Here is a 26,759-nt window from a genome sequence, read left to right as displayed (position 1 = left end):
AAAGATTAAGGGCATGAATAAAAGTTAAAACACAAGGTTTTAAAGCTTCTGTATTAAAAATAATTACCTTAAACACAATTAAAGTTAAAAACCATCTAAGAAAAAAACCACTTTCAGTATTTGACAGACAAAAAGATAATACTTTTAATATATATTGATTATATATATTTAACCTTGTTAAATCAATAAGATATAAAGAGCAATAGAAAATGGGCAAATATATATATTGAGATAATTCATAAGAGAACAAACATGGCTCAGCCTCATGAGCAAAGCAGTACCAATTACATCAATTGAAATTATATAAGAGAAAATTTGTGACTCATAACATTGGCAGAGATTCCATTTAATGCCATTTCATTTTTTCAAGGCACTCATTTTTATGGAATTGTAAATTAGAACAGCTTTACTATAGGACAATTGGATGATATAAATTAAAAGTTTTGATTGGTTTTGGTTTTATGGTATTAGGTAGGGGAAGTGTTTCCAAGTCAGATATAATATCTATTCCCATAAAGCATTCAGATAAGGGAGACACAACCTCTTCACATAAGGCCTGTCATTCAAACTTTTACCTTAATCTTATTACCAGTAACAGGATTATTATTGTTATTATTATTATGGATAATCTTACACATTTCTATATTCACTCAGTTTTTTAATTGCAGCCCATTTTAGGGCTTTACCAACAGATGTTGGTACCACAATGCATGAGGCTCCTGTGTCAAGGAACCTCAGAAAGTTCTCTTCATTCCCTGACCATTTCACCCGCTCCTGAGCATTAGGTTTTAGGTTCCCAGCCATAGAACCCTGGCACTTTTGTCAGTCTTTATCTTGATTAATTTGACTGACTATTGTCTTAGAAGATTCCAGGTCAGGGTTTTCACTATATTCTTTATTTTTCCAGTTTTTAAAATTCCTGTAAACCAGGGAAATAGAGCAGGACTTATTTGGGCATTTTAATGTTGGGGGACCAGCAGGAGGTCCATTTGTTCTACCTAAACTTTGGGAGTACTGTATTTGGTAATACTGGTAGGACCTTCTTTAATCCCATCAATATTCGTTTTATTCATCATAAGTGGAGGAACATGTATAGTCTGATATTTTGCTGTCTTTCAATCATTTAAAAACTATATCTTTGCCTACCGTGTGTGGATAATTGTCAAACCCTGGTCTTCCCACACTCCTTATCACTTATATCAAGTATGGTTATACCTGTCATTAAGCTGTCAGAACAATGTTTAAAAATCTATCTATTCTTTAAATTAAGCCGAGTGCTTAATTTTCTAAAAGCAAGCACTCAAAGAAACCCAACTCCTCTCCCGCTCCCCACTCCCCATCCTACCTCACGGATGAATAATCGCTGGAGAGTTCTAGAAGAGACAATCCCTGATACTTGTATTGGTATTCAGTAGTTTCATTGGTAAAGGGCAGCATCCTGCAGTTTGAAAGCCATAAACGCGGCATATCCATTGTGATATTACAATGCCACTAAGCCATGCTTCCGTTCTGTCAGCAGTGTTCATTTTTGATAGTTTTGCACTTTTATGCCACGGGTTCCTCAGGATCAGCTGGCCACCAAAACACATTCTGTACCCTCCCCAGAGGTGCCCAACACCTAGCGGCCTCAGGGAAGCCAGGGAAGGACCCGAGCGCAAAGCCGGGGGAAGAGAGAGGGGCGGGTCCCACCAGCCATAGCCGCCTTGCTGCGCCCTCGCCAACAGAGGGCGCCCGCGCCTCCCCAGGCCGCTTTCCAGCCGAGAGCGCCGCGTCCTGTGCACTGCGCGGGCCCCGCCTCCCAGGCAGGCCCTGCCCCTCTCCCAGCCGGGCTCCTCGCTAGGCCCCGCCCCTAGCCCGACATGGCCCCGCCCAGCGCCCAGCCCCGCCCCCTCGCCCAGCCCTGCTTTGCGGCTGTGCGGCCTCAGAGAGGGATCGGACCTGGCGCGCTCCCAGGGGTTCCCCGCTGTGGCGGCCCAAGCATGGAGGGCGAGAGTACGTCGGCGGTGCTTTCGGGCTTCGTGCTCGGCGCGCTGTCCTTCCAGCACCTCAACACGGACTCGGACTCGGTGAGCTGAGGGGCGGCCCGGGATCCGGCGTCGCCTCGGAAGAGGCCGAACGCCCTCCCCGCCGTTGCCCGCGAGCTCCCGGGGCCGCAGCGCCGGCCTCAGCCCGCGGGCGCTGCTTCCTCCCGCCCCTGGGCCGCCCGAGGGCCTCCCGCCCGCGAGGTCTTTGCGGGATGAGCCCTCCCTTTGCGAAGCAGCGTTGGTTCCGAGCCCGGACCGAGTGACCCGCACACCCCCTTTCTCTCTCCCCCGCCCCCCTTCTCGGTCCGACCGGCTGTGAGTAGAAAGCACACCGCGTTCGGCCGCCCGGGCTGGGGCTGGCCGGCTCCCTGTCCTCCGTTACCGACAGCCGTTCTCACCACCGCCGCGTTCGCTGAAATGGTAGCCGGTTACGGGATACAGAGGCGCTGCACCCAGGGGCCATTTTGGGGGGAATCTAAGTGGGTGAAAAAGCCTAATTGGGTATCGGATCTCTGACGTTTGCATCAGTATTAAATTAAGTTGTAAGGCCTCAGCTAGTTCCTTTTCTGATGTTTTCAGTTATGATTTAAGTAGTTATGCTCAAATAGTAGATTTTAAATGCTTATTTCATATAATTGCCCTAGGCCCTCGGTTAAAACCCTCTGAAGCAATGAAGTAGTTTTAAAAATACAGTGTCTATTTTTTAAAACGTATTTTTCATGAAATTAAACACTAAAACTTTGAGCCCAGAAAGTAGTGCCCTAGAGTAAGTGCTTAATAACTTGATAGTAGTTTAGAAAATACTGAACAAACTCTAGTTATTTCTTAAATAACCTTGATTAACACCTAGAAAAGGCAAATAGGACTCTTTTAAATGTATGTAGCTGCGGAAATTATCTTGGGATGTCTTAGTGTAAATGTAAACAGAATGGGTCCTTAAATCCTCTGTAGCATATTTGCCCTTGGGAAGTATAATTAATGCTAGGCCCTTGTTTCTTAGATCTTTTTCCTTTAGTCTTTAAAGGGTGATTTTCTTTTTCCTTTTTAAAATATGTATTGATATTTAGAGAGGGGAAGGGAGAGGGAGAGAGAGAAACATGGATTGGCTGCCCCCTGCACGCTCCCTTGAACCCGGGCCTGTGCTCTGACGGAGACTCAAACCTGTGGCCCCTGGTGCATGGGTGTGCACGCAGCCACCAGGCCCCCGGGCTGAAGGCTGACTCTAATCATACTTGTGTTGTCCCGCTTCCTTTCCCAGGATTTGTCTAGAGTACTAGAGCATAAAGTTCTGGATTTGGTTCCCTTTTTGTCCAGTAAACCCTCACATCGTGGAAACATTCCTTTTGTGCTCTTCTTTAATGAAATGGGGAGGAAAAAGTGTTTTTAATTATAATGACAAAACCTTCATTGTTGGTCAAGCATGTAGGTCTTAGTGCCAAAAGAAATAACTGAATTCTCCAGCACTCAAATCACCACTGTTTTAGCAGGAATGCATATAGTTCTTAAAGAATCAGGGCTCTCAGCGCACCTTATATATTTTTTTAAATGTATGTTTTTATTGATTTCAGAGAGGAAGGGAGAGAGAGAAAGAGATAGAAACATCAATGATGAGAGAGAATCACTGATCTGCTGCCTCCTGCATGCCCACAGTGGGGATGGAGCCCACAACCCCAGGCATGTACCCTGACCGGGAATCGAACCCTGACCTCCTGGTTCATAGGTCGACACTCAACCACTGAGCCACGCTGGCTGGGCTATTTCTTTCTTTTTTTCAGCTCCCCTTTTAGAAAGACTCTGACATTGAATTTCAAATCTTTAATGTTTTGTACGATTTTTAATCTAAAAGCATTGATCATTGTGTCATTTTATAGGCTCAGAAGCCTCCACTGGCTCCCAGGAGTACGTGCCATCAATTCAGAGTCCTTGGCTAGTCATTTGGGATGTTCCATTATTGGCGTTATTCCTATATGATTTCCTTACAAATGGGAGCCTTCAGTTCCCAGGCAAACTGCTCTGCTCCTCATTCCTCAGGCATTGTGTGTTCATTTCTGGCTTTAAACCTTTTATTCTCCCAAATATGCTAAAATTACAGTGGCAATTACAGTCTCTACTCATTTTTATTTAACTGTTCATGTTTCCCAACTAAACTTAGAATGCATCTAGTCTTTGTTTTCTGTGCCCCCAAGCTGGAAGCACATACTGTATACATTGTTAAATACTTGAGAGATTGGTTAGTTAAGTGACTGAATGGTCATACTATCAGTATATTCCATATATTTACCCTTTCTTATTTTTATCCATAGGAAGGTTTTCTCCTTGGGGAAGTGAAAGGTGAAGCCAAGAATAGCATTACTGACTCCCAAATGGATGATGTTGAAGTTATTTATACAATAGGTGAGTAACTTATTTCTTTGTCTCCTATTGTTGATGGTTTATGCTAAAAAGGGGTCAACATAAATTACTTTTTAAATTGATTTAAAAAACAAAAATTTTTTAAAAGCAGATTTTAAAAGACCACATTGCCTTTATTTCTCTTTAAAAAAACAACTTAAAAAAATATATATTTTAATATGTTCTTATTGATTTGAGAGAGAGAGGAATGGAGAGTGATGGAGAGATAGAAACATTGATGAGAAAGAAACATCATCTATGAGCTACCTTCTGCACACCACTTACTGGGAAGCAAGCCCACAACCTGGCATGTGCCCTGACAGGAATCAAACCCATGATCCCTTGGTTCATTGGTCAACACTCAACCACTGAGCAACACCATTCAGGCTTGTCCTCATTTCTCAATTAAAATTATGGCCATGGCCTAGTCTAAAGCAGAAAAAGTTTGGGACGTAAGCATATAACATTACTGTGGGAAAACAATGATGGCAGCTATTCTTTCAGGGGGGAAAAGAGGAAAAAGAGAGCTTTAAAATATATAGGGGAGTTTTCTGATTAACACATACAGCTTTTTTTGAACATTTTTTCTTTAAATATGTTTCTATTGATCTAGCCCACAACCTGGTCATGTGCACTGAGCTAGAATCAAACCAGCGAACTTTTGGTACATGGGACAACGCTCACTTAATCAACTAAGCCACACTGGCCAGGGCCTGAGCATATTTCTTTAAACAAAAATTGGTGGTGTACTTTATAAAAAATTTGCATCATGACAACATTGTATCATGACCATTTTCCCATGTTAAATTATCCTCTATCATTTTTTATAACTGCATTGTATTCTCTGGCCTTACTTCTGTGGACTTTCAGCAGTCCTTAAAATAAGTAAATTATAATCAGAGTTATTTCCAATTTTTATTATCATAAGTTATACTACAGTGAACATCCTTGTATAGATATTTTCCTTGTTATAGATATTTTCCTGGCAATATGATTATAATGTCAAAGGGTATGAATCTTTTTTTTCCTTAAAGATATATTTTCATTGATCTGAGAGGGAGAGGAAGAGAGAGAGGAACATCAATGATGAGAGAGAATCATTGATCAGCTGCCTCCTGCACGCCCCCCACAAAGGATTAAGCCTGCAACCCAGGCATGTGCCCTAACTGGGAATCAAACTGTGACCTCTTGGTTCATAGGTCTGAGCTCAACCACTGAGCCACACCCGCCAGGCAGGGTTATGAACATTTTTAAAGTTCTTGATCTGTACTCTCAGATTGCTTTTCAGAAAGATATAAGTTTATTAGAGGCCTGGTGCACAAAAATTTGTGCACTCGGCGGGGGGGGGGGGAGGGGCGGGCGGGGAGGGGGTCCCTCAGCAAGGCCTGTGCCCTCTCGTAGTCTGGGACCCCTCAGGAGATGACCACCTGCTGGCTTAGGCCTGCTCCCCGGGGGGATTGGGCCTAAGCTGGCAATCAGACATCCCTCTGGCAGCCCGGCAGCCCTCGGGGGATGTCCACTTGCCAGCGGGGAGCAGACCTAAGCTGCAGTCGGACATCCTTAGCGCTGCTGAGGAGGCAGGAGAGGCTCCCACCACCACCGCTGTACTGGCAGCCATCAGCCTGGCTTGTGGCTGAGCAGAGCTCCCCCATGTGGGAGTGCACTGACCACCAGATGGCAGCTCCTGCATTGAGCGTCTGTCCCCTGGTGGTCAGTGTGTGTCATAGTGACCAGTCATTCCCAGTCTTTCTGCTGTTGGGGTCAGTTTGCATATTACCCTTTTACTATATAGGATAGAGGCCTGGTGCACGGGTGGAGGCCGGCTGGTTTGCCCTGAAGGGTGTCCCGGATCAGGGTGGGGGTCCCGCTTGGGTGCCTGGCCAGCCTGGGTGACGGGCTGATGGCTGTTTGCAGCTGGTCACACCCCCTTCAGGGTGGGGGTCCCCACTGGGGTGCCTGGCCAGTCTGGGTGAGGGGCCGGGGGCCATTTCCAGGCTGGCCGGCGACTGAAGCTCCCAGCCTCTCCTTTTTTTCTTTTTTTTTAATTCTGGGATTTATTTACCTTCTATAATTGAAATTTTGTTGCCATCACTGGAGCTGAGAGCCGGGCTCCTGCTCGCTCCAGCTCTGAGGCCACGGCCTGCTGAAAGCAGGTATCTGGGGTTTGTTTAGCTTCTATAATTGAAACTTAGTTGCTTTCGGAGCTCAGAGCCAGGCCGCAGCAGGCGGGGAACCTTGGCTTCCTCCATCACTGGAGCAAGCAAGCCTCCTGCTCGCTTCAGCTGCGTGGCTGCCAGCCACCATCTTTGTTGGCGGTTAATTTGCATATTGTGCTGATTAGCCAATGGGAGGTGTAGCAAAGGTACGGTCAATTACCATGTTTGTCTATTATTAGATAGGATATTCACATTATTCATGTCATTTTTTGTTTGCCACTTTAAAAAGTTAACAATGGAAGTACTTATATGTAAATTTACATGTGTGTATAAATATAGTGTATATGTGTAAAGTAAATATATAAAGTCAATTTAAACTCACTCTCATTAGTTTCCTCTGTGGCCACCACTATTGGTTTCATATGTACTACTATATGTTTCATTTACACAAATGGGATCATCTATACATGAATAAATATTTCCAAGATGTTATTAGTACAGAAGAATGCCATTGTATATAGTTTGTCATTCTTACTAATGGCTTCAGAGTCCCACTATATGGACATACCATAACTTATTTAAACAGCTATGAATGACTTTCTATTTGTAATAAAATAGTAGACATTTTATTGTGCATGTATCTTTTTTGCCTTTGAATATATCTGAAAGTCAGATTCCTAGAGGTAGACATATTGCCTTTTGGAAAAGTCATGCCATCCTAGACTCCTCAATATGTAAAAGTACCTGGGTCCCCATAATCTTGCCACCACTGGTTATTATCAGGTCTTTTAATCTTTGCCAACTTGATAAGTAAAAAAAAAAAAAAAAAAAAAAAATCATTTTAATTTGCATTTCTTAATTACAAATGAGATTGAGAGTTTATGTATTTGACCTTTTTTGGGGGGCGGGGAGGGGGTGCTTTTTCTTTTAATCGGTATGCTGCCCAAAGTATCAAAGACACTTTGAGGAGTTTAAATAAGCAACCATTTACTGAGTCCTTGTGCCAGGGATAGTGCTCAGCTTTAAGGTGTCAGCCAAGTGCTATAGAAATGCTTATTTGCTCAAATTATTTTAAAATATTAGATTACTTTAAGACACATAACAGATAAAATCCAAGATATATAAATTCCTATATTGCTTTGGTTAATGAAATTTTCATTTTATACTCTCTGTAATCTGCACCAGAGAATGTTTAGCTGTTATCAGTTACAAAGACTTATCTGTTCAGTGTTTTTTCAGACAGAGATTTATCTGAGGGTAGTATACATTTGCTAGAAGAAAAATGTCTAAGGAGGATGATCACTTTCCCTATTTAGATTTATTTCTATTGACAAGAAATAAAACTAACCTCTTAAAAGAGGTTTTGCCCTGGCCCGGTATGGCTCAGTTGGTTAGAGCATCGTCCCATGCCCTGTAAAGAAAAAGATGTTTGGGTTTTTTTCTTGATAGTTTGTAGTTAACATTAACAAATCCTTTGTGAGACAACTACTTGTAATAACAAAAGATTATCCCATTAACAGCTGTTTTTATCAATTGAGTAGAATTAGAGCATAACCCTTTTTAGAACTCAAAGGAAAAATTGCAACTTTGAATTTATCTTTTGTGTTGTTGTTAGTAACATACACAGAAGGAATATACCACTCTAGTTAGGAGTGAAGCTCTTTGAATGTTGGCCCTACCACTGGCTTGGGAGAGTCACTTAATCTCTCTGCCTGTTCCTTCATCTTTAAAATGGAAGGAATAACATCTGTCTCCTAGGTTTGTTCTGAGGTTTAAATGAGATAATGGTAAAGTACTTCCTGGGACGAAGTATTCGACATATGTTATCAAATAACAATTAATGTAATTGTAACTAAAAATTCTTTTTTCCAGACATTCAGAAATATATTCCGTGTTATCAGCTTTTTAGGTGAGTAAGCAAGAGCAAGTAAATGATCCACTGTGAAAATTACTCTGCAGGTGAAGTAATTTTTAAAACTAACGGAGTATCTTTGTTATATGTGGTGCTGCTGTTTAAAATGAAAAGACTTTTTTTTAATACATGAAAGTTTACTTGTTCATTTCAACCCTAATATTTCATTCTTTGTATTTATATGCTTGTGTTAGCTGGTCTCTACTGCCTCTCCCAGGTACCAGTTTACTTTGAGGATTGCTTTTCCTTCTCACACCCACTCATCTCATTGCATTATTATAAACTCAGTGACACAATTTCATACATCAACTGCAGCCTTTTTTCCTACCCTTTAATTCTAGTTTATCATAGGTTTCTTCACTTATCATATTCTTTTAATGTTATATTTTGTCAATTAACCAGTTAGGTTCTTTACCCTGCTTCCTTTTGCTATTCTAGGGTGAAAACTTGTGCTCTTAGTCCTACAGATAGAAGTAGTATTGTTAGCTTTTAATATAAGCTGTGGTATTTTTAAATACTTTTTATTGAAGTATTGTTACATACATTTGGAAAAGTACACAAATGAATGTTCATAAAGCAGACAGTTATAACTATAACATGGTATAGTTTTAATGAAATAGCTTTATAATTTACATAAACTGTATATGAATAATCAACATTATTATCTTACAGTCACACTTAGTGATTGTGTAATAGTTGTAATGGAGCACATGGTTAAGGTGATAAAAATTTATGGTAGGGGATGATAGAAATAAAGGCTTAGTATAGTCTTAAACTGCTGCACCAAAAAGAGGTATAGCTCATATAGTGCCTTACATACAATGAACATACAAACATATTTGTTGAATGACTAAGGGATTCTTGGTGGAGACTCATGAAAAGTATTTCTCTGGACCTGCCTTTGGTAGATGGAACACTTTATTTTGTCTATTTTTCCATTAGAAACATTTTTTTTTTTAATAATCCTCACCCGAGGATATTTTCCCACTGATTTTTAGAGAGCGTGAAGAGAGAGGGAAAGACAGAGAGAAACATCAATGTGAGAGAAACACAATGATCGGTTGCCTCCTGCACAGGCACCAGGGCCCAAGGTGGAGAGGAGCCTGCAACCGAGGTACCTGCTCCTGACTGGAATTGAACCTGGGACCCTTCAGTCTGCAGGCCAATGCTCCATCCACTGAGCAAAACCAGCTAGGGCTCCATTAAAAACTTTTAATGTAAGCATTTGTAATTTAAAAAGAAAAAACATTGTCCATTAGGATATACCTTCAGTTCTATGTAACTTAATGTTTAGTGTAGATTAGAATTACCATTAAACGTATTACAGTCACTTATTTATAAAGGATTTTGCATTACAGATAGTGCACCATCATACAAAAGAATATGTTTTATCTCAATGAATGTTAACAGAAGGAAAATATTACATGCATTCCTTGTTGAAAGGGAAAGAAGGCTGGAAGTAAACGTTTTAGAGTTTAAAATCTTTTAGAATTATCTTTTAATTCTCCCTACATCTTTGACTTTCCAGCTACAGAACAACGAACACTAAACTAAAGCAGTACCTATTTTGTGCTCTCCTGCACTCCCCATTAAAAAAAAAAAAAAAACCAACTCCTGAAACACTTCTCTTAATTTAATGCAAATACTGCCTCTGGAATTAACAATGAATAAATTGTCTTTTCATTATTGTGCTCCAATACTCACTTTACATCTCTTATGTATGTATCAATATTTTCCTTTAAGTTTTAATAAGTAAATTATGAATTAATTTTGAACTGGCTGCGTGAATTCACAAATACCTGTATTTAATGAATAGTGTTTTATTTCAAGAAAATGTGATGCCCAAAGATATCTCTTGAGGTTTCTCCAACCCTTTTTCCTTTTTCATTGCTTATGGACCTCATATTTCTACCACTTTAAGTCTGATACTTTGAGAACGTTCTCTATTTATTTTAGAACTTCATCTGACAAGCAGGTAGATATATATGGATTTGGGTTGGGTAGTTAGGTTAGGAGTAACTAAAATTAAAGGTGCTAATAAAATCATATTTTTAGCTTATTTGAAATGCCTTTAATTTTGGCTTTTACAGTTTCTACAATTCTTCTGGTGAGTTAAATGAGCAAGCACTGAAGAAAATACTATCAAGTATCAAAAAGGTATTCCCTGACTTACCTTGTCTTTTATATTATAAGTATTATTTTCAGTTCCTAAAAGCATGTAACACTTTGACAGAACTTTTAAGCACCATGTGTCATCACGATGTCCTATAAAGCAGGTGAGGTAAGGCTTGTTCTTTCCAGAAATTTAAAGGGGCTGCTCTGAAAGCAAAACTAGTCATTAAAAGAATTAATCTTGTTTTCATTCTTCCCTTGACTATTCTAATGAACATTGATCTCTTCCTCTTCTACTTTCCCACCGTACCCCTTCCCAGTACCATTTATTTTAGGACTTAATCCATTACTGTTTTTACATAGCTGCAGTTACTTGTTTTTATAGTGCAGGGATGAGTTCCTATATAGCACCTAATTTGATTCCTCCACTGCATACCTGGTGTTCAGTTAAAATTTGTTGAATGATCAAAATAGATATTTTTTCCCAAATACAAAATTTTTCTGGGTACTGTTTTCCTCTTAAAATTTTTTGATCTCTGAGTTCAAAATAAAAGTAAATTCAGTAAAAGAAGTTTCTTTCAAAAAGTCCTTTGTTGGAAATGCTTGGGTTTCCAATTATATTTTTTAAATGTACCTGTAAAAATGTGTTAGTTGTAAAGAGATGTAACTTTACCTGGCCAGTATGGCTCAGTTGTTGAGCGTCAACCTATGAACCAGGAGGTCATGGTTCAATTCCTGATAGGGGAACAAGCCCAGGTTTCGGGCTCAATCCCCAGTAGGGTGTGTACAGGAGGCAGCCATTTAATGACTCTCTCTCATCATAGATGTTTCTATCTCTCCCTCTCCCTTCTTCTCTGAAATAAATAAAAATATATTTTTTTAAAAAGTAATTTTAATTTCCTCAATTTAAATGAGCAAATATAAAACTTAGTTGCTGAAATGGTCACAGACAGATCTCTAAGTGAAGTGATTGTTTTCTCTCTTTTTTACAATTACTAAGTTTCAGCAAATGAGATTAATTTTGTAGTTTAAAAAGGTTTAGTAACACTTAACAACACATTTCTTTAGCATGTTCACAACCCTTTCACATGATCTTATTCAGTCTTGAAACCAATTCTCTGGGGTAGGTGATAAATCATTACCATATAAATTTCAGTTTTAAAAGCTACTGGGTTCAACTTACTTATTTAACAAACCAACTATCCATATAGGAATTCAACTTGTTTTCATTGACATTTTCTTAGTTTAAATTTTGACTAAAGATTAAGATTTTTTTTAATTTTATTTTTCCCTCCTGAACAGGCATTTAATAGTCTTATTTCATTTAGAAGCAGTAATTGGAGAATAAGTTATAGGGACAGACATAAAACAAAAACAAAACTCACACAACTTAAAGTGCTTCAGGCTGCAAACACAAACATGAGGGGCAGGAAGAGGCCACCTAGCTATCTCCCCTCCCCTCGGAGACAGGAGGGTCATTGTCTGGGTCCCTTTAGCATCACCACCCTCTAATCTCAGCCCTAGGGTGAGTAAGTTGGGGGGAATGTCAGAGGTAGGAAAGACAACTTAATAGGAATGAGAAACCACTTTATAAACTTAGAACCAGGGAACAAGGCAGGGAAACAAGGGAGCTCTTAGAACCCTTTCCCTGACCAAGGGGTGGAACCAGCACCCCCTCTCCCCGACCCCCCACCAGGAAGTCAGGGAAATACTGTTGGTTTAGTGCTGCAGCCATACCTGCCCATTTCACCTCACCAGCAGACACAGACAGGCTATGGCCTCCTCACCTACAATGGGAGGCATCCCTAGGAGGAGACAGCCTGGAACAAGGACCCCCTCCAGAGAATTTGATTTCTGGGAGTGTAAGAGGGCCTGCAAGGTGCTACCTTATGGGCTCCACCACCAGGACTTTGCACTTGCACTTGCAATCTTGTGCAGAGAGCACAGCCTTTTCTGGGGGCAGGTAGAGGGAGCAGCCAACTAGGGAGGCCACAGGGGGTGTAATGGCCCTGCGCTCCATCACACTGCCGGACCTGGAGGAAGGCAGAGGATCTGGGCTCTAGTTAGACCTCGGGACCGCTTCCTGCTCCCGCTCCAATTCCGGCCTCTACTGAGTCCAGCGGCTCCCCTCCCTTGGTTCCATACCTCATGAGGTGGCTGCAGGAAGGCTGTTGGTGGCAGAAGGACTGAGAGCAGCCCAGGCTAGCCTGGTGCCTCTCCACCAAGTCCCGGACAGCTGGGCTGTTGGGACTGCTCTTTCCAGAGAGGGGCTGGGCCTCGGGTGGAGCATGGGGCACACTAGCAGTGAATTGTAGCTTCAATTTCATGTGCTGGCTCAGCTGGGGTGGAAAGACACAGATCAGCATTCCCATTTGGCTTCCAGGCCCCAGACCTCCTTTCAAATCACCTTTCCCCTTGACAGACAAATATTGGACCTAAATTCCACCTTCCCTCGGCCTGCCTTTAGTGCCATCCATTGTATTTCATCTCCAGCAGTTAGCAGCCCTGATGCCTCCTATCCCAACATTCTGCATCACCCACCACACCGTCCACCCCCTCTCCAGCACCTCCCCAGCCCACCTCAAAGAGCCCTGTCCTTAGAGCCTGGAAGGCTACACTGAAGGTGAGTGCACTGCCCTTCCAGGAAAAGCCAGGGTTGAGAGGCGTGTGGCAGACAATGGAGTCTAGGCAGCCTGCATGGCCCGAAGGTCCTCACACAGCTGGTTTCCTGGGGGGCAGAAACAGCGACCAGTAAACACATCTATCTGTACAGTGTTCCTCAGCAAGGGGCTTCCAGGAGCACAATCTTGATTGATCCTCAAAGTCACCCAGCCCGTGCGTGCTCTGGGGTCCACACAAGCCTCACAGCAAGAAAGTCTTGGAGATTGTTGAGCAGCATGTAGGTGACCGAGAAATGCTCATAGGTCTGAACTGGGGACTCACAAGAAGTAGTCATCACACAGCATGGGCGTCCAGACGAACGCTGGGCAGGTGGTAGTGGGTGTAGATGCTCTGGGTGAAGGGCAGCTTGGGGGTGGACCACTGAACCACAGCAATCAAGGGGACTTCTAGGTCCTTGGCCTTAGGTGTCCCTGGGGCCAGTCTATCCAGTCTAACAGTGAGTTGGAAGATGACCTCATCTGTGGACACAACTGGTTCCTCCACAGGCAGCGTGGTCACTCCCCCTGAGGTGGCAGGGCCCAGGTGGTGGGTGAGAAGCGGGCTGCAGCCTCAAACAACCCCCCGCTGCCTGGATCCCCGCTCCCTGGGGGTTCAGGAGGCTGGTTGCCTGGGCTGCCAAGGCGGTGGCCAGTTCTGCCAGGGCCACCCCCAGCGCTAGAACCCCCTCCTGTCTACCCTTCCCCCACCACCCGCAGCAAAGCACTAGCAGGAAGCAGACAGTCTCCCCTAAGTAGAGATGGTTGAGCCCGGAGCAGTGCCTGGTACCAGTCTGGGTCCCCCACCAGTGGCATGGCCGAGCTAAAGATTAAGATTTTAAAAGAGCAAAATGCCATAAAAGAAGTTAATCTTTTTCCCCCTAATCTATATTGAATAAAATTTAGTCCTGAAACTGAATAAAAAGTAATTTAACTGCAAGACAGTTTGCATACTTTACGAAGTGTAAAAGTGTATATTTAAGTGTATGTTTTGTTTACATATGCCCCAAATCTTGCTAAATATTAAGAAAGCCATTTTTTAGGCTGTCAATTTTATTGCTTAATTATGATAAGACACATAATAATTGTAATTATTAAGGTGTTTTGTTTTTTTTCTGTATTTCCTTTCAGGATGTGGTGGGTTGGTACAAATTCCGACGCCATTCAGACCAGATCATGACATTTAGAGAAAGACTACTTCATAAAAATTTACAGCAGCATCTTTCAAGCCGGGAACTTGTTTTTTTGCTATTAACACCAAGTATAATAACAGAGAGCTGTTCTACTCATCGGCTGGAGCATGCCTTATATAAACCACAGAAAGGGTAAATGTTGGCCAGTCATTGGCTATCCTCAGCTAATAGAAAAATACACTCAATATTTTTATAGCACTTTTAGTAGCTTACCAAGTATTTTCATACATTGTTACATTAGATTGTCATAATATTGCTCTGAAGTGTGTCTTACCATCTGTTCTTAATAGATGGGAAAATGAATGTCAGATAAAGAAATTAGAAGCCCAGTATGGAATGTTGACTTACGTTTCTGGCACTGAGGGTTTGCTATTATTTAACATAAGGTAGAAAAAATGTGTGCTTTAGATATTTTTTTTAAACATATTTTATTGATTTTTTACAGAGAGAAAGGGAGAGAGAGTTAGAAACATCGATAAGAGAGAAACATCAATCAGCTACCTCCTGCACACTCCATACTGGGTATGTGCCCGCAACCAAGGTACATGCCCTTGACCGGAATCGAACCTCAGCCCCTTGAGTCCACAGGCCGACGCTCTATCCACTGAGCCAAACTGGTTAGGACTGTGTGCTTTAGATATTGGTTGCTAAAGGATATAACGTAGAATTTAAACCTAGATACTTGAGCAGCTTTTCTATAACCTCTACAAGGAAGCAAGGTAGTTCTTGATGATCTACCAAAATGGTTTAACAGACTCCCCAAAGGTTATATAAACATTTTCATGGAATACGAGAATTTTGAAAGAGTACCAACTAAGGTTAATTTTATTATTCATGGAAGATAGGCTAAATCTCAACAATACAGCCTTATATTTATACTAGAGGCCCGGTGCACAAAGTTTGTGCACTCAGGGGGAGTCCCTCAACCTGGCCTGTGCCCTCTCACAGTCCAGGAGCCCTTGGGGGATGTCCAACTGATGGCTTAAGCTGGCAGTCAGACATCCTTAGTGTGCCACAGAGGCAGGAGAGGCTCCCGCACTGCGCTCGCCAGCCGTGAGCCTGGCTTCTGACTGAGCGGCACTCACCCTGTGGGAGCACACTGACCACTGGGGGCAGTTCCTGCATTGAGCGTCTGCCTCCTGGTGGTCAGTGCATGTCATAGCGACTGGTCATTCCTCCATTCAGTATTTGCATATTAGCCTTTTATTATATTGGATGTGCTAATCAGTTACAATAGCCATAAAAGTATTTTTATGTAATTATTTTATACTATGTACATGCCACTTCTTTTTTAATACTCACCTAAGGATATTTTTGCATTGATTTTTATTATTTAAAAATTTTTTTTTAAATATATTTTTGATTTCACAGAGGGAGAGGGAAAGAGAAATAGAAACATCAATGATGAGAGAGAATCATTGATCGGCTGCTTCCTGCAAGTCCCATACTGGGGATCCAGCCCGCAACCCGGGCATATGCCCTTGACCAGAATCAAACCCGGGACCCTTCAGTCCACAGGCCGACACTCTCGTCACTGAAACAAACCAGTTAGGGCTTTCCATTGATTTTTAGAGAATTTGAAAGGGAGGGGGAGAGACAGAGAGAAACATCAGTTGGTTACCTCCAGCACACACTCCAACTAGAACCAGGGATCAAGTCTGCAACAGAGGTATGTGCCCTTGACTGGAATCAAACCTGAGATACTTCAGTCCATGGGCCAATCCTCTAACCACTAAGCTAAACTGACTAGGGCACTTCACAACTTTTAAAAGCCATTTTCCTCAAGTCAGTAAATTCTATCTTGGATAAGTAATAATAGAACTTTTTTGTTTTTTAATCTTGTAGGGGAAAGGTAGTGTATACTAATAAGTAGATGCTAATCTTTGCCTTTATTCTAGGTTTATTTTAAAATTTTATTTCCTCAGACTTTTTCATAGGATACCTTTAGTGGTGGCCAACCTGGGCATGTCTGAACAACTAGGTTATAAAACTGTTTCAGGTTCCTGTACATCCACTGGTTTTAGCCGAGCAGTAAAAACACACAGGTGAGATTCCTCAATTGCTTCCCCACTAAACTTATTCCTATTCATTTACTGAAATTAATTTTTAAATTATACAACTGAATAAAAATAAAAGGAAAATCGACTAATACCCATATCACTCAGATAAATTAGATCTATTACTTTTTCCATATTTCCTTCTAGCACTTGTCCATTTATAAAATACAGAGGGAAGTTGTTGCATATTTTAACGTATTTTCTAAGAATAAGTAGCTAGCCTTAAAATAATAAATTTTCTAAGGCATCAGTTCAGATTAAAGGCATGAAATTAGACTGCATAATAAATACAAAAAATGAGGCTTTAGCCAAGATTCACACATACTACCAGCTGCTAAGTTACAATTTTTTTGTGACCATTAAAGAAATGACTGTCAGAAATAGCAACACTGGTATTACAGGATACTTCCTAGTGAATAAACTCTCAGAAAAGGCACTAGATTTTATTTATTTTTGTGTTCCCACAGTGCTTACCAGTGTCATACATTTCGTTGATTCTAAGATGTACAGTTTTAAATTTACCTCAAATTGGGATGTTTTACAAACCATGCCTTAGCATTTTTTTCTTCTTGGTATGTAAAATAATGTTGCCTCTTTCAATCAATGAAGCTTTAAGATCAGTAAAATATGACTGTGATTCTTCCATAGCTCAACTACCAATAAGTTTTTCATCATATCATTAAATGAGTTCTGTACACTTGCCTGATGAAATGATGTTTTACAGCCCTGAGTTTTTTAAAGAAGATGGATCTTTAAAGGAAGTACACAAGATAAATGAAATGTATGCTTCTTTACAAGAGGAATTAAAGGTAACATAACTTGTCCAACACTTAGAGACCACTTTAGAGTTGATATCAAATTGATCATTGAGAATTTTTAGGGATAAATTGACATTAGATTAGATTTAACTTTAGTTTCATTTAGCTTCAGTAACAAAGACCTTAATCTCAGTAGCCTATACATACAAAAGTTTAGTCTCGCATTATGTCTTGGCTGCAACTCTGCTCCTGTTCTAAGTACTAGTATCTTCATTCTAGGATCCAGACTGAAGGTGCAGCCCTTACATGGGACATGCTCTTCTCATGACAAAGGAAGAGCAAGAAAGCTAGTGGAAATTCACAGTTCTTAAAACTGCTCAGAGGTGGCTTGTCTCTTCCACTTATATTTCATTGGTCAGAGGACATCGCATGACAATAGGTAGGGACATATAATCCTTTTATAGGATAAAAACAACAGCAAATATTTGGGAACAAGACAGTCTAGCACTGTATTTAGTTCTATCTTTGTCAGTTCAGTGCTTTGAGAAGTAAACATCAAGGTAGGATTAGATAGATTTATTAGGCTGAGAAGGGGAGAGTGCTCCTGAAAAAGACAGAGAAAGCAAATTGGGTAGGAAGAGCTTTATTTAGACTGCAGGACGAGAAAGTTTCAGCCAGGCAAAGTTGTCCTATAGGAATGGGCTTGTAATAATACCCACAACATGCTCAGTCACTAAGAGCAGCCTAGAGAAAGCCTGGCCTAAGCACAGACACAGTAGTGGGTCCAAAAGCGTGGCAGCTGGGCTACTAGTCAACTATGCTTCCTCCAGATGGAGCTTACAATAGTATACTTCCATGGTCACCATACTCATCAATATAGCACACTAAGAGAAATGACGTTAATACATTTTACACACTACTAATATGAATGATAGTACAGGAATTTTAGAAAAGAGAAACATTCAGAATTCCACCACTGCAATATAACTATTTTCATTTTGCCATATTCTGCAGTTTTTCCCTAATGTATACATGCTTTTATATAGTTGATAGTGATAAAGGCACATCAATGTGTATCATGATATTTATTTATTTGATGTATTAAACATTTTTCATCTGTAATAGTGTCAACAGTTAAAAATAAAAAAATAGTTTCTTTTACAGAAATTATGAAGGTCCTGTATGAAAATTCTTCCATAACAGTAAAATTCAGTCAATTTTCTTTAATATTAAATGTTTACCTCTCAAAACAGTACAGTATTTTTTGTTTCAAAGCGAGTTATTTTTATTTTAGTGCATTATCAAAGAAATAACTGGTATGATAAAGCCAGGGAAATTAATACATCTGTAAAACATTTGCTACCTATAAAGTACCATACAAGTGCTTATTGTTGAGTTCCTCCAAAAAAATAGCAAAATTAAAGTTTTTATAAAAGCAAATAATACTTAATATTATGTACCATGAAGGATTTTATGAACCCAGACTGGGAACTTTATCCATATCCTTGCATTATTTTATTTTGCAGAGTATATGCAAACAAGTAGAAGAGAGTGAAGAAGCAGTAGAGAAACTACTAAAGGATGTAAACAGATTAAAACAAGAAATTAAAAAAAGAAAACAAGCACAGATTCAAGCAGCACGTAAGTAAAAAGTTCGCACACCACCTCTTTCTATGCCTAAAAAAAGTTCTGATTTGAATTATGGATGAGCCGGCTGCATGGATGAATTTGCCCATCTTAAGATTAAAAATAATTGTTTTATTAATACTCTTAAATCCCACTGAGCAAAGAACATGGTACTATTATAGATATATTCTATTGTTGACATTAAAGAATTTAATTCTAATGTTCCCTTAGAATATTATGGCATGAGTAGGAGTTTGGGATTATGCAAGTCATTTTTCTCAGTTTAGACAATTTGATAAAATTGTTAGTATTTCTGACTCAACTTTACTAACAGATAACTATAAATGCTTTGTAGAACAACTATTGTATGTTGAACTGTTACTTTATTTTGTTTTAGGAGAGAAGAATGTCCAAAAAGACCCTCAGGAGAACATTATTCTTTGTCAAGCTTTACGGACCTTTTTTCCAGATTGTGAATTTCTTCACTCATGTGTTATCTCCTTGAAAAATCGGCATATCTCTAAAAGTAGCTGTAATACCAATCACCAACTCAATGTGGTGGACAACCTGACCTTAATGGTAGAATACACTGACATTCCTGAAGCTAGTCCAGCTAGTATTGCACGGCAAGAGAGGAAGCGTAAAGCTTTAGATACAGATGACAGATGGCAATTCAAGAAGTCACGGCTGTTGGAGATACAAAGTCAACCATCTAAAACAGATACTGATAGTAGTAACCAAGAAAAATCATCCACAAGCAGCCCAGAAACAGATGAGGAGATTGAGAAAATGAAGGATTCTGGTGACTATCCAAGGTCTCCTACATTTTGATCTTTTCAGGCCAAAAGATTTTTGATCAGCTGTGTTTGGCTATTTGCAGTAATACATTAAAAAAAAAAACACAACCTAACCACACCTAATTTGACAACTATTTTTTTAAAGCTATTTCTATTGGACTTTCAAAGCATTTACTTCGTTTTTATTGCAAGAGTAACTTTCTTTTTAATGCTTATTTTTCAACAATACAATAACAAATCAACTTACAGGTATGAAAACAAAATAGCTGACTCTTGGCAATGCAGAACTCAACAGGTAGGAGAGTCATGGGCTTCAGTAAGATTTTTAGGAAGAATGTTTAGTTTAACCCAATTTAATGAATTGGTTAAGTGGAGGTTGGCTAAGAGAGCTTTTGCTGTATTTTTTGTATTTGTCTGTTTCATAATTGTGAGAATTTTCCATGAAGTATACACATCACATGAAGCCTTCATGTTTCACTCACTGTATGAAATGCTGAGCATGCACTTTGGCTATTGCTTTTCCATGTTATTTCCTAATAGAGCAAATTCATAGCCAGTATAAAAAATTATCATCTTTTATCTATGTGTTAACATGCACTAGTTACCATGGGGTGCTTAGGAAGCCCACATAATACCAGGAATGATTTTGCAAATAATGAGTTACTTCTGGGCTGTTTTATTGGTTACGTAAGAAGCCTGTGGTGGTGTGGAGGGCAGAAGGAGGGAAACAGGTTGTCAGTCTGAACCCTATTTAAAAATAATCAAACATCAGAGCATATAGAACATAGATAATGTCTAAATGTAACCAATAAATGAACAAAACTTGGGTGCACAGGCAAGACTAGGAACAGCAGAGGTAACAAGCAGCCAACATGTATGCAAATATCTTCTCTAGATAACAGCTTGAGATTTTTCAAAGATCCCACATATTTACTCAGATTAAAGTTTAAACGTGCCTCAATGGAAAGTTCAATTTGCTAAAATGCTATAGAGGTACAAAAAGTATTTAGCTTATACTGTTGTATAACTGCTAATCAGAGAAGCTTGCTCAGGTCATTAATTAGTACACAGCTAATTAAGTTTGATGACCCAACTTTAAGCGTGGTAAAAGGAGGAAAAGAATATAGGAAAATTTCCCTCCAACTTTTGGCAATAAGACGACACAATGTATCACCTATGGATCAGTTTATTTAAAGGACACTACCAGTTTCAGGAGAGACTAGCCCAGGAATAAATGTGAGATCCTGTAACATCACCACTATCCATCCAATGTAACATATCTACAAAGAGAATATCCACTCTCCTAGTCCAGTATACCTGTATTTGCTAGTTAGAAAACCTTCCTGAGCAATTTCAGGTCCACACCATCGTGAGGGATTTGTACATTATACAAGCATTCCACTTTCCTGTACTATATCCATAAAATGCCACCTACAAGACATAATCTGGACCTAAAGTAAAATCCCAATACAAGTCATCTCTTCCATATTTAATATCCCATTTTCAGCAGTCTTATTGTATAAGCTATTTGTGGAACAGATATACATGACAGTGCTACAGTACCAATTTTTTTATTCATGTTTATGGAAATGTAATGAGTGTTAACACTTGAAATAATCTGGTTTTATTTAGTGAACACTCACTGGTATGGATAGGTAACGCCTCACTTCACTCCTGAAACACTTTTTCCTCAGAAAATTTCAAATTAAGAGTTACAATGATTTATAGTTTGATAAGATTTACTTTAGCCTACTAATTTTCTAAAAGTTATTAAATCTTATAGTTTGAGTCAACAACCATTTATTTTAAAATAAGTTTATTGCTGATAACTTTACATAATTTACTCCCGATATTTGATGTTACAAATTTTAGGGTCTTTGAGATATGCAGGATCCTTGTATGTAACTGGCATAAATCCTGTAAAGAGACAATTAAGTTCTTCACAAAAGATAACAACCAAAATTGATAAGCCCAAATCATTTTTTCAGATTCTCTTACCCATTATTTGTGCTCTCTTAATAGCTTTTGTGATTTCTCTTTGTTTCTTCCCACAAAGACCTATAAAACAATGCTTTCTTAGTCATAAAAAATACCAATATTCAAAATGCATAACAATTGTCTTAAGTCAAGGAAGGATCAGAAAACCTGTAAAGAGCCAGATAGTAAATATCTTAAACTTTGTGGGATGTACAGTCTCTGCCGTAACTTCTCAACTCTACTCTTAATACACAAAGCAGCCAGCCACAGACACTACGTAAACTAAGCTATTTACAAAAATAAGTGGCAGATCCAATTTGGCCTATGAGAAATAGGTCTCTGTTTAAATAATAGTCTAGGAGCGATTATAGTATACTCCAAAATACCAAAACAATTTTTTAAACCCAAGTTTTCTACACGTCAGATTATAGCTATCTCTGAGTATGAGAAGACATGTAAAATAGTCTTTTTGGAATAAGAAGCTTTCTTAAATACTAAGCTTGCTAACAGTGATTTATATACTATTTGAAAATAAAAATTTGCCAGTTTTCTTAAATAACAAAAGTAGATTTATAAGTTGCTATAAGAGAAAACAAAATACCTGTTATGTGCCTTCCATGAATGCATCCAGTAAATGGAGAAATAAACTGGGACAAAAGCTGTTTGAGTTTTATTTGGAGAGGAAGAAAAAATTTATATTAATACATGTATTATTCATTCTTGACTGTAAATTTCAAAAAGCATACCTCACGTCACCTTCCAGTTATATAAAGGTTTACTAATGAATTTCAGACAAACTTCATAAAATATGAAAAATACTACTATGCTCATCCTATTGACAGATTATCTTTTTAAGTAACTAAAGCAATTATTAAAGTTAACATCTCTTACCCAGTCTGTTCAAAAAGTTTGTACAACAGATTAATGAGCATATTGTTTCAGTGCTAAAGCTGTTTTCTTTTTTTAAATGTTTTTAATTTTAGAGAAAGGAAGAGAGAAACATCAATGTGAGAGAGAAACACCAATGGGCTGGCTCCTGCATGCCTTCTACTGGGGATCAAGCCTACAACCTGGGCATGTGCCCTAGTTGGGAATTGAACCAGTGGCCTTTTGGTGCATGGAACAACACTGAACCAAATGAACCACACCGGCCAGGGCTAAAGCTGTTTTCTTGTTTATACAGATTCTTTTCTAAAATGCTCCTGCTTACAATGAAATACTAAACATTTCACCTATCATGATAGGCTGTCACATAATACCAGACTATAGTGAGGTCTTTAAGAGATATAGGTACATCGGGCCATTTGCTATAATTATGTTTCATAAATTTAAATTCTTTAGCACCTTCCAGGTGCCAGGCAGTGTTCTTGGCATAATGCTCCCAATATGTTGCATTTATTTTTATATTGTTATGACTTATTTTTTTTTTATAATTCTTTATTGTTGAAAGTATTACATATGTTCCCTTTCCTAATACGTGCATTTAAAAATTTCTTGGTTTTTCTCCCTATAAGGCAGCTATCACTTTATACTATTGTCAGTATACTTCAACATCATTCTCTACCCCAGATTTGCCACTTAACTTGCTGAGAGCTGTAAAACAGATAAAGTTGTATTTGAAGCAGTGATATGGTTGGTGAGATAGAGATCAACTTCACCAGAGGAGCTTTTTCCAAACTACTCACCTCCATCAACTGAGAATTACTGCCATTGTGAGCTATTATTAGAATAAAATAGAGATGCTTTATACACAGAAATATAACCAGGTTTGGAATTATGATATTGCTAAAACAGTTGCCCCTCCATAAAGCCTGTTATAAAACTGACTTGATTCTCTTTAGTTAGGACTAATTTAAAAAGCAAAATCCTAGAATCAATTATCATAGTGAAGTAAACATCTCACCTGTACATTCTTATAATCTACACGTTTTCCACACAAGACGCACTTTTTAAGAGGCTCCTTATAAGGATTTTCTATTGGAACAGGCTAGGATAAAGGGAAAAGAATATGATTAAAAAGTTTAATGGGTTAATTTCTAATCTAAAAAACACTAAACCTTAAAGCTACCACATTTAAATCTATCCAAAGAATTAGTTCTACCTTTCTTACTGTGAAAAGGAATACAACATCTTGGCTTGTAAAAGAAAAAACAAGTACTTCTGAAAAGGATTCACCATTTTAAAGATTTCAGTATGCTTTTCCATATTTTGTACAAGTGTTTTATTTTGGCTTAGTTTGGTTAAGGAGGAGGTAAGTCATGGATTCTCGGATAAAATACAGTCTTTGGAGAAAAAAGAGCTTATGGGAGAAACAAAATTAAATCTGCACTAAGTGATTCTCTCCTCAACTGTTTTGCCCAAGTGACTAAAAATTCTTAAGATTTAAATTAAGAAAATCTTATAGCACAACAGGTGTCATATGTGATGTCTAAATCCATTCCCATATTTATCAGATGTTTTATCACTATTTTTGCTTTTAAAAGACAATGCCCCATAGCTTACTATAACATAAGGTCCTTTGACCACCATTTTATGGCTCCCAGACTGCTTTATAAGTTTGTGTCAGCCTTTGGACTTCCTTTCTTCACTAACTATATGCTTTTGTCACAATGCCTCCCTCCTACGAGTATAAGCATCTCCAGTCTAGAGATTCTTAATTTAGAAATGGCTTTAAAGTCCTCTAACTCCTGTAGTTGTATGTAAAATTTCAAATGAGTGGGACTGTGTGCCTTTTTCGTTTGTTTTTTGAATAGCTTTTTAAAAAAATTCTTCATTTCAGAGAGAGGGAGGGAGAGAGGGATAGAAACATCAATGATGGTAGAAAATCATTGATCAGCTGCTCCTGCACGACCCCTACTAGGGTTGCAGCCTGCAACCCGGGCATGTGCCCTGACCCGTGATCTCCTGGTTCATAGGTCCACACTCAGTCACTGACCCACACTGGCCGGGCATGTGTGCTTTTTTTCTGAGAAAGCCCATAGCTTCATTAGCGTCTAAGTGGGGTTAACAACCTAAAAAGGAGCTCTAGTAATTTCCTTCACTCTCTTGAGGTAGGTTGTGAATTGAATGACTAAGATAGATGCTCAGGAGGACTAGAGTTCTTTGTTTTTTCCAAGTCCTCAAATGTTCTTAAACCAATTTACATTCAGCTCACATGTAATGACTGACTATATTCCTTCCCTACACTGTACTGTGTGCTTTGTATGGTCTGATTAGTGTCAGATTATCTTTGCAAGTAGGAAGAAAACCTATACTGCCAAGTCCAACCCTAGCACTTAAAACCTATAAAAATACATCTATAGGACAGAAGAAATTATATTTAATGTCCTCATATGAAACTTTCATTTTGATCTCTCATTTATTAAGACAACCCTCCCCCCAAAAAATTGAATGGGGCAATAAAATCGAATTTGAAATGGGGAAGAGCCAACCTGTAAGTAAGCTTTGTATATAATGCCTTTGTTGGATTATCTGCAATTATTCTATCCACCCAAACAACCTTTTTAAATTCTCAAAGCACATATCTTTAAATTTAAGATCTAGGAAGAAAAAAATGTATTATAGAAGCCATGCTTTTTAAAAAAACATTTTTTTATTGATTTTGAGAGAGAAGAAGGGAGAAAGAGAAACAGTGATGATCAATTGGTTTCCTCCCACATGCGCCCAGCCTGGGGCGAGAACCTGCAACCTGGGTATGTGCCCTGCCGGGAATCGAACCCACCACCTTTTGGTGTACAGGACGATGCTCCAACCAACTAAGCCATACCAACCAGGGCAGAAGCCATGCTTCTTTCTAGAAATCTAGGAATTCTCTTGAAAACTCACGTGACTACTCATCAATGAATTATAATTTTCAAACTCAGACTAATGATTATTGATTGTATTGTCCTCCTGTTGAACTCTATTTGAACAGCTAAAATAACCGTATAAGAATTTGGTCATATTTGCAAATGCCTTATAAAAAGGAAGGAAACAATTCTTACCAGGTCCTCATTGCTGGTTACCTGCTTATATTGTGAACAACTTCTCCACAGCACTGCAAGTAAACAAAAACAGCAACAAACCAATTCTTTGTTAGCTGAGTAGCTAAAGACATTGCATTATGGAGGCAAGATGAATCAAGGGACAAAAAATCAAGGGACACCTGAATATAAAAGGCAGGTTTTCTATTCATTATACTCACACTGACTGGACAAAAACCTTTAGATTTGAGGCAGAGTAAGACTTAATATGGATGTGCCTTCCAGGGCTTTGGGAAAAGGGTATTATATATGTCCTTTCCCCATCCACACAATCTCTCATCTGCTCTCTTGCGATATTTATATTCCCTTCACCCCACGGTTAGAAACAGATTTTTAATGCAAATACTCGGGGAGAAGCAACAGAGGGAAAACGTGTAACAGACCCCTTACAGAGAATAGTTACTGATAGAGAAGCACAGAAAAGATGAAAGTACAAAAATTACAGATTCGAGGGCCTCGCTCACAATTTCGCCCTGATCTGGGACCTCAGACATCCGGAATTTGCTGCTGGATGGCTCTGGAGATGTCCCTTCCTTACAAATCGACCCGGAGGTCTCAGGCAAGTCCCTGTCTCTTTAATAATCACCCCATTACTCTCCTCGTACGTTAAAAAAATGAAGTGTACTGGAAGACGCCTCACGTCCCTTTCAGCTTTAAAATACTAGTCCTAGGCCATTACAGATTCCCACCCAGGAGAAACTTCCACTGCCCGGAAAACGGCGACGTTGACCTAACAGCGGCGACTCCCCGACCTAATCCGGGCTGGGGCGGCGGCAGTGCCACCGCGGAGCAGAGGGCGGGAGACTTTACCCGCTCGGGTTCCTGGGTTTGGGCAGCGGACGGCGGCCGTCAGGAAGCAGGTAAACTTTCTCTTTCCCGGACCACTGCAAAGAGCACCCACAGAAGCCATGGTTCCTCGGTCCTCCCTTCCCTTCCTCCTCCTAAGTCCTCCGCACAAGTCCTTTCCGGTGCTCCCGGGTGAGCCCGAGGACTCGCGTCCAAGGTTCCGCGAGCCAATGCCGGGGCCGGAGACCGTGTTCACTGCGTTTGCGCAACCCCTTTACATGCCCGCCCTCG

The 26,759-nt window shown here is 39.6% G+C and overlaps 2 protein-coding genes across 11 annotated transcripts; one reads left to right on the top strand and one right to left on the bottom strand.

Moving 5' to 3' along the window:
- The first annotated feature begins 1,905 nt into the window (after positions 1-1,905).
- Positions 1,906-24,393, top strand: ABRAXAS1 (abraxas 1, BRCA1 A complex subunit). 9 transcript variants are annotated; one of them, XM_036338323.1, is made up of 9 exons: positions 1,906-2,066; positions 4,328-4,418; positions 8,444-8,480; positions 10,574-10,640; positions 14,384-14,577; positions 16,371-16,490; positions 17,227-17,311; positions 18,787-18,901; positions 19,284-24,393. In XM_036338323.1, exons 1-9 carry the CDS (start codon positions 1,980-1,982, stop codon positions 19,715-19,717), a joined length of 1,230 nt encoding a protein of 409 aa, XP_036194216.1. In that variant the 5' UTR covers positions 1,906-1,979; the 3' UTR covers positions 19,718-24,393. The 9 variants fall into 9 exon arrangements, with proteins under 9 accessions (XP_036194216.1, XP_036194244.1, XP_036194227.1 ...); XM_036338351.1 differs by having other exon boundaries at positions 1,938-2,066; positions 4,332-4,418; XM_036338334.1 differs by lacking the exon at positions 1,906-2,066 and adding an exon at positions 2,332-2,444.
- On the bottom strand, positions 12,725-26,726 carry MRPS18C (mitochondrial ribosomal protein S18C). Of its 2 annotated transcripts, XR_004972512.1 has the most exons (7): positions 26,493-26,726; positions 25,644-25,696; positions 23,564-23,647; positions 22,262-22,319; positions 21,682-21,741; positions 13,176-13,323; positions 12,725-12,934 (listed from the first exon to the last, which is right to left on the bottom strand). XR_004972512.1 is itself a non-coding variant. In XM_036338403.1 (6 exons), exons 1-6 carry the CDS (start codon positions 26,590-26,592, stop codon positions 21,524-21,526), a joined length of 432 nt encoding a protein of 143 aa, XP_036194296.1. In that variant the 5' UTR covers positions 26,593-26,726; the 3' UTR covers positions 21,483-21,523. The 2 variants fall into 2 exon arrangements, 1 of the variants encoding a protein (XP_036194296.1); XM_036338403.1 differs by lacking the exons at positions 12,725-12,934; positions 13,176-13,323 and adding an exon at positions 21,483-21,600.
- Positions 26,727-26,759: the final 33 nt, after the last annotated feature.

The sequence above is a fragment of the Myotis myotis genome, unplaced genomic scaffold (assembly GCF_014108235.1).
Source record: "Myotis myotis isolate mMyoMyo1 unplaced genomic scaffold, mMyoMyo1.p scaffold_m19_p_1, whole genome shotgun sequence".
NCBI classification, from domain to species: Eukaryota; Metazoa; Chordata; class Mammalia; order Chiroptera; family Vespertilionidae; genus Myotis; species Myotis myotis.
This window is presented reverse-complemented; position numbering and strand designations above follow the sequence as displayed.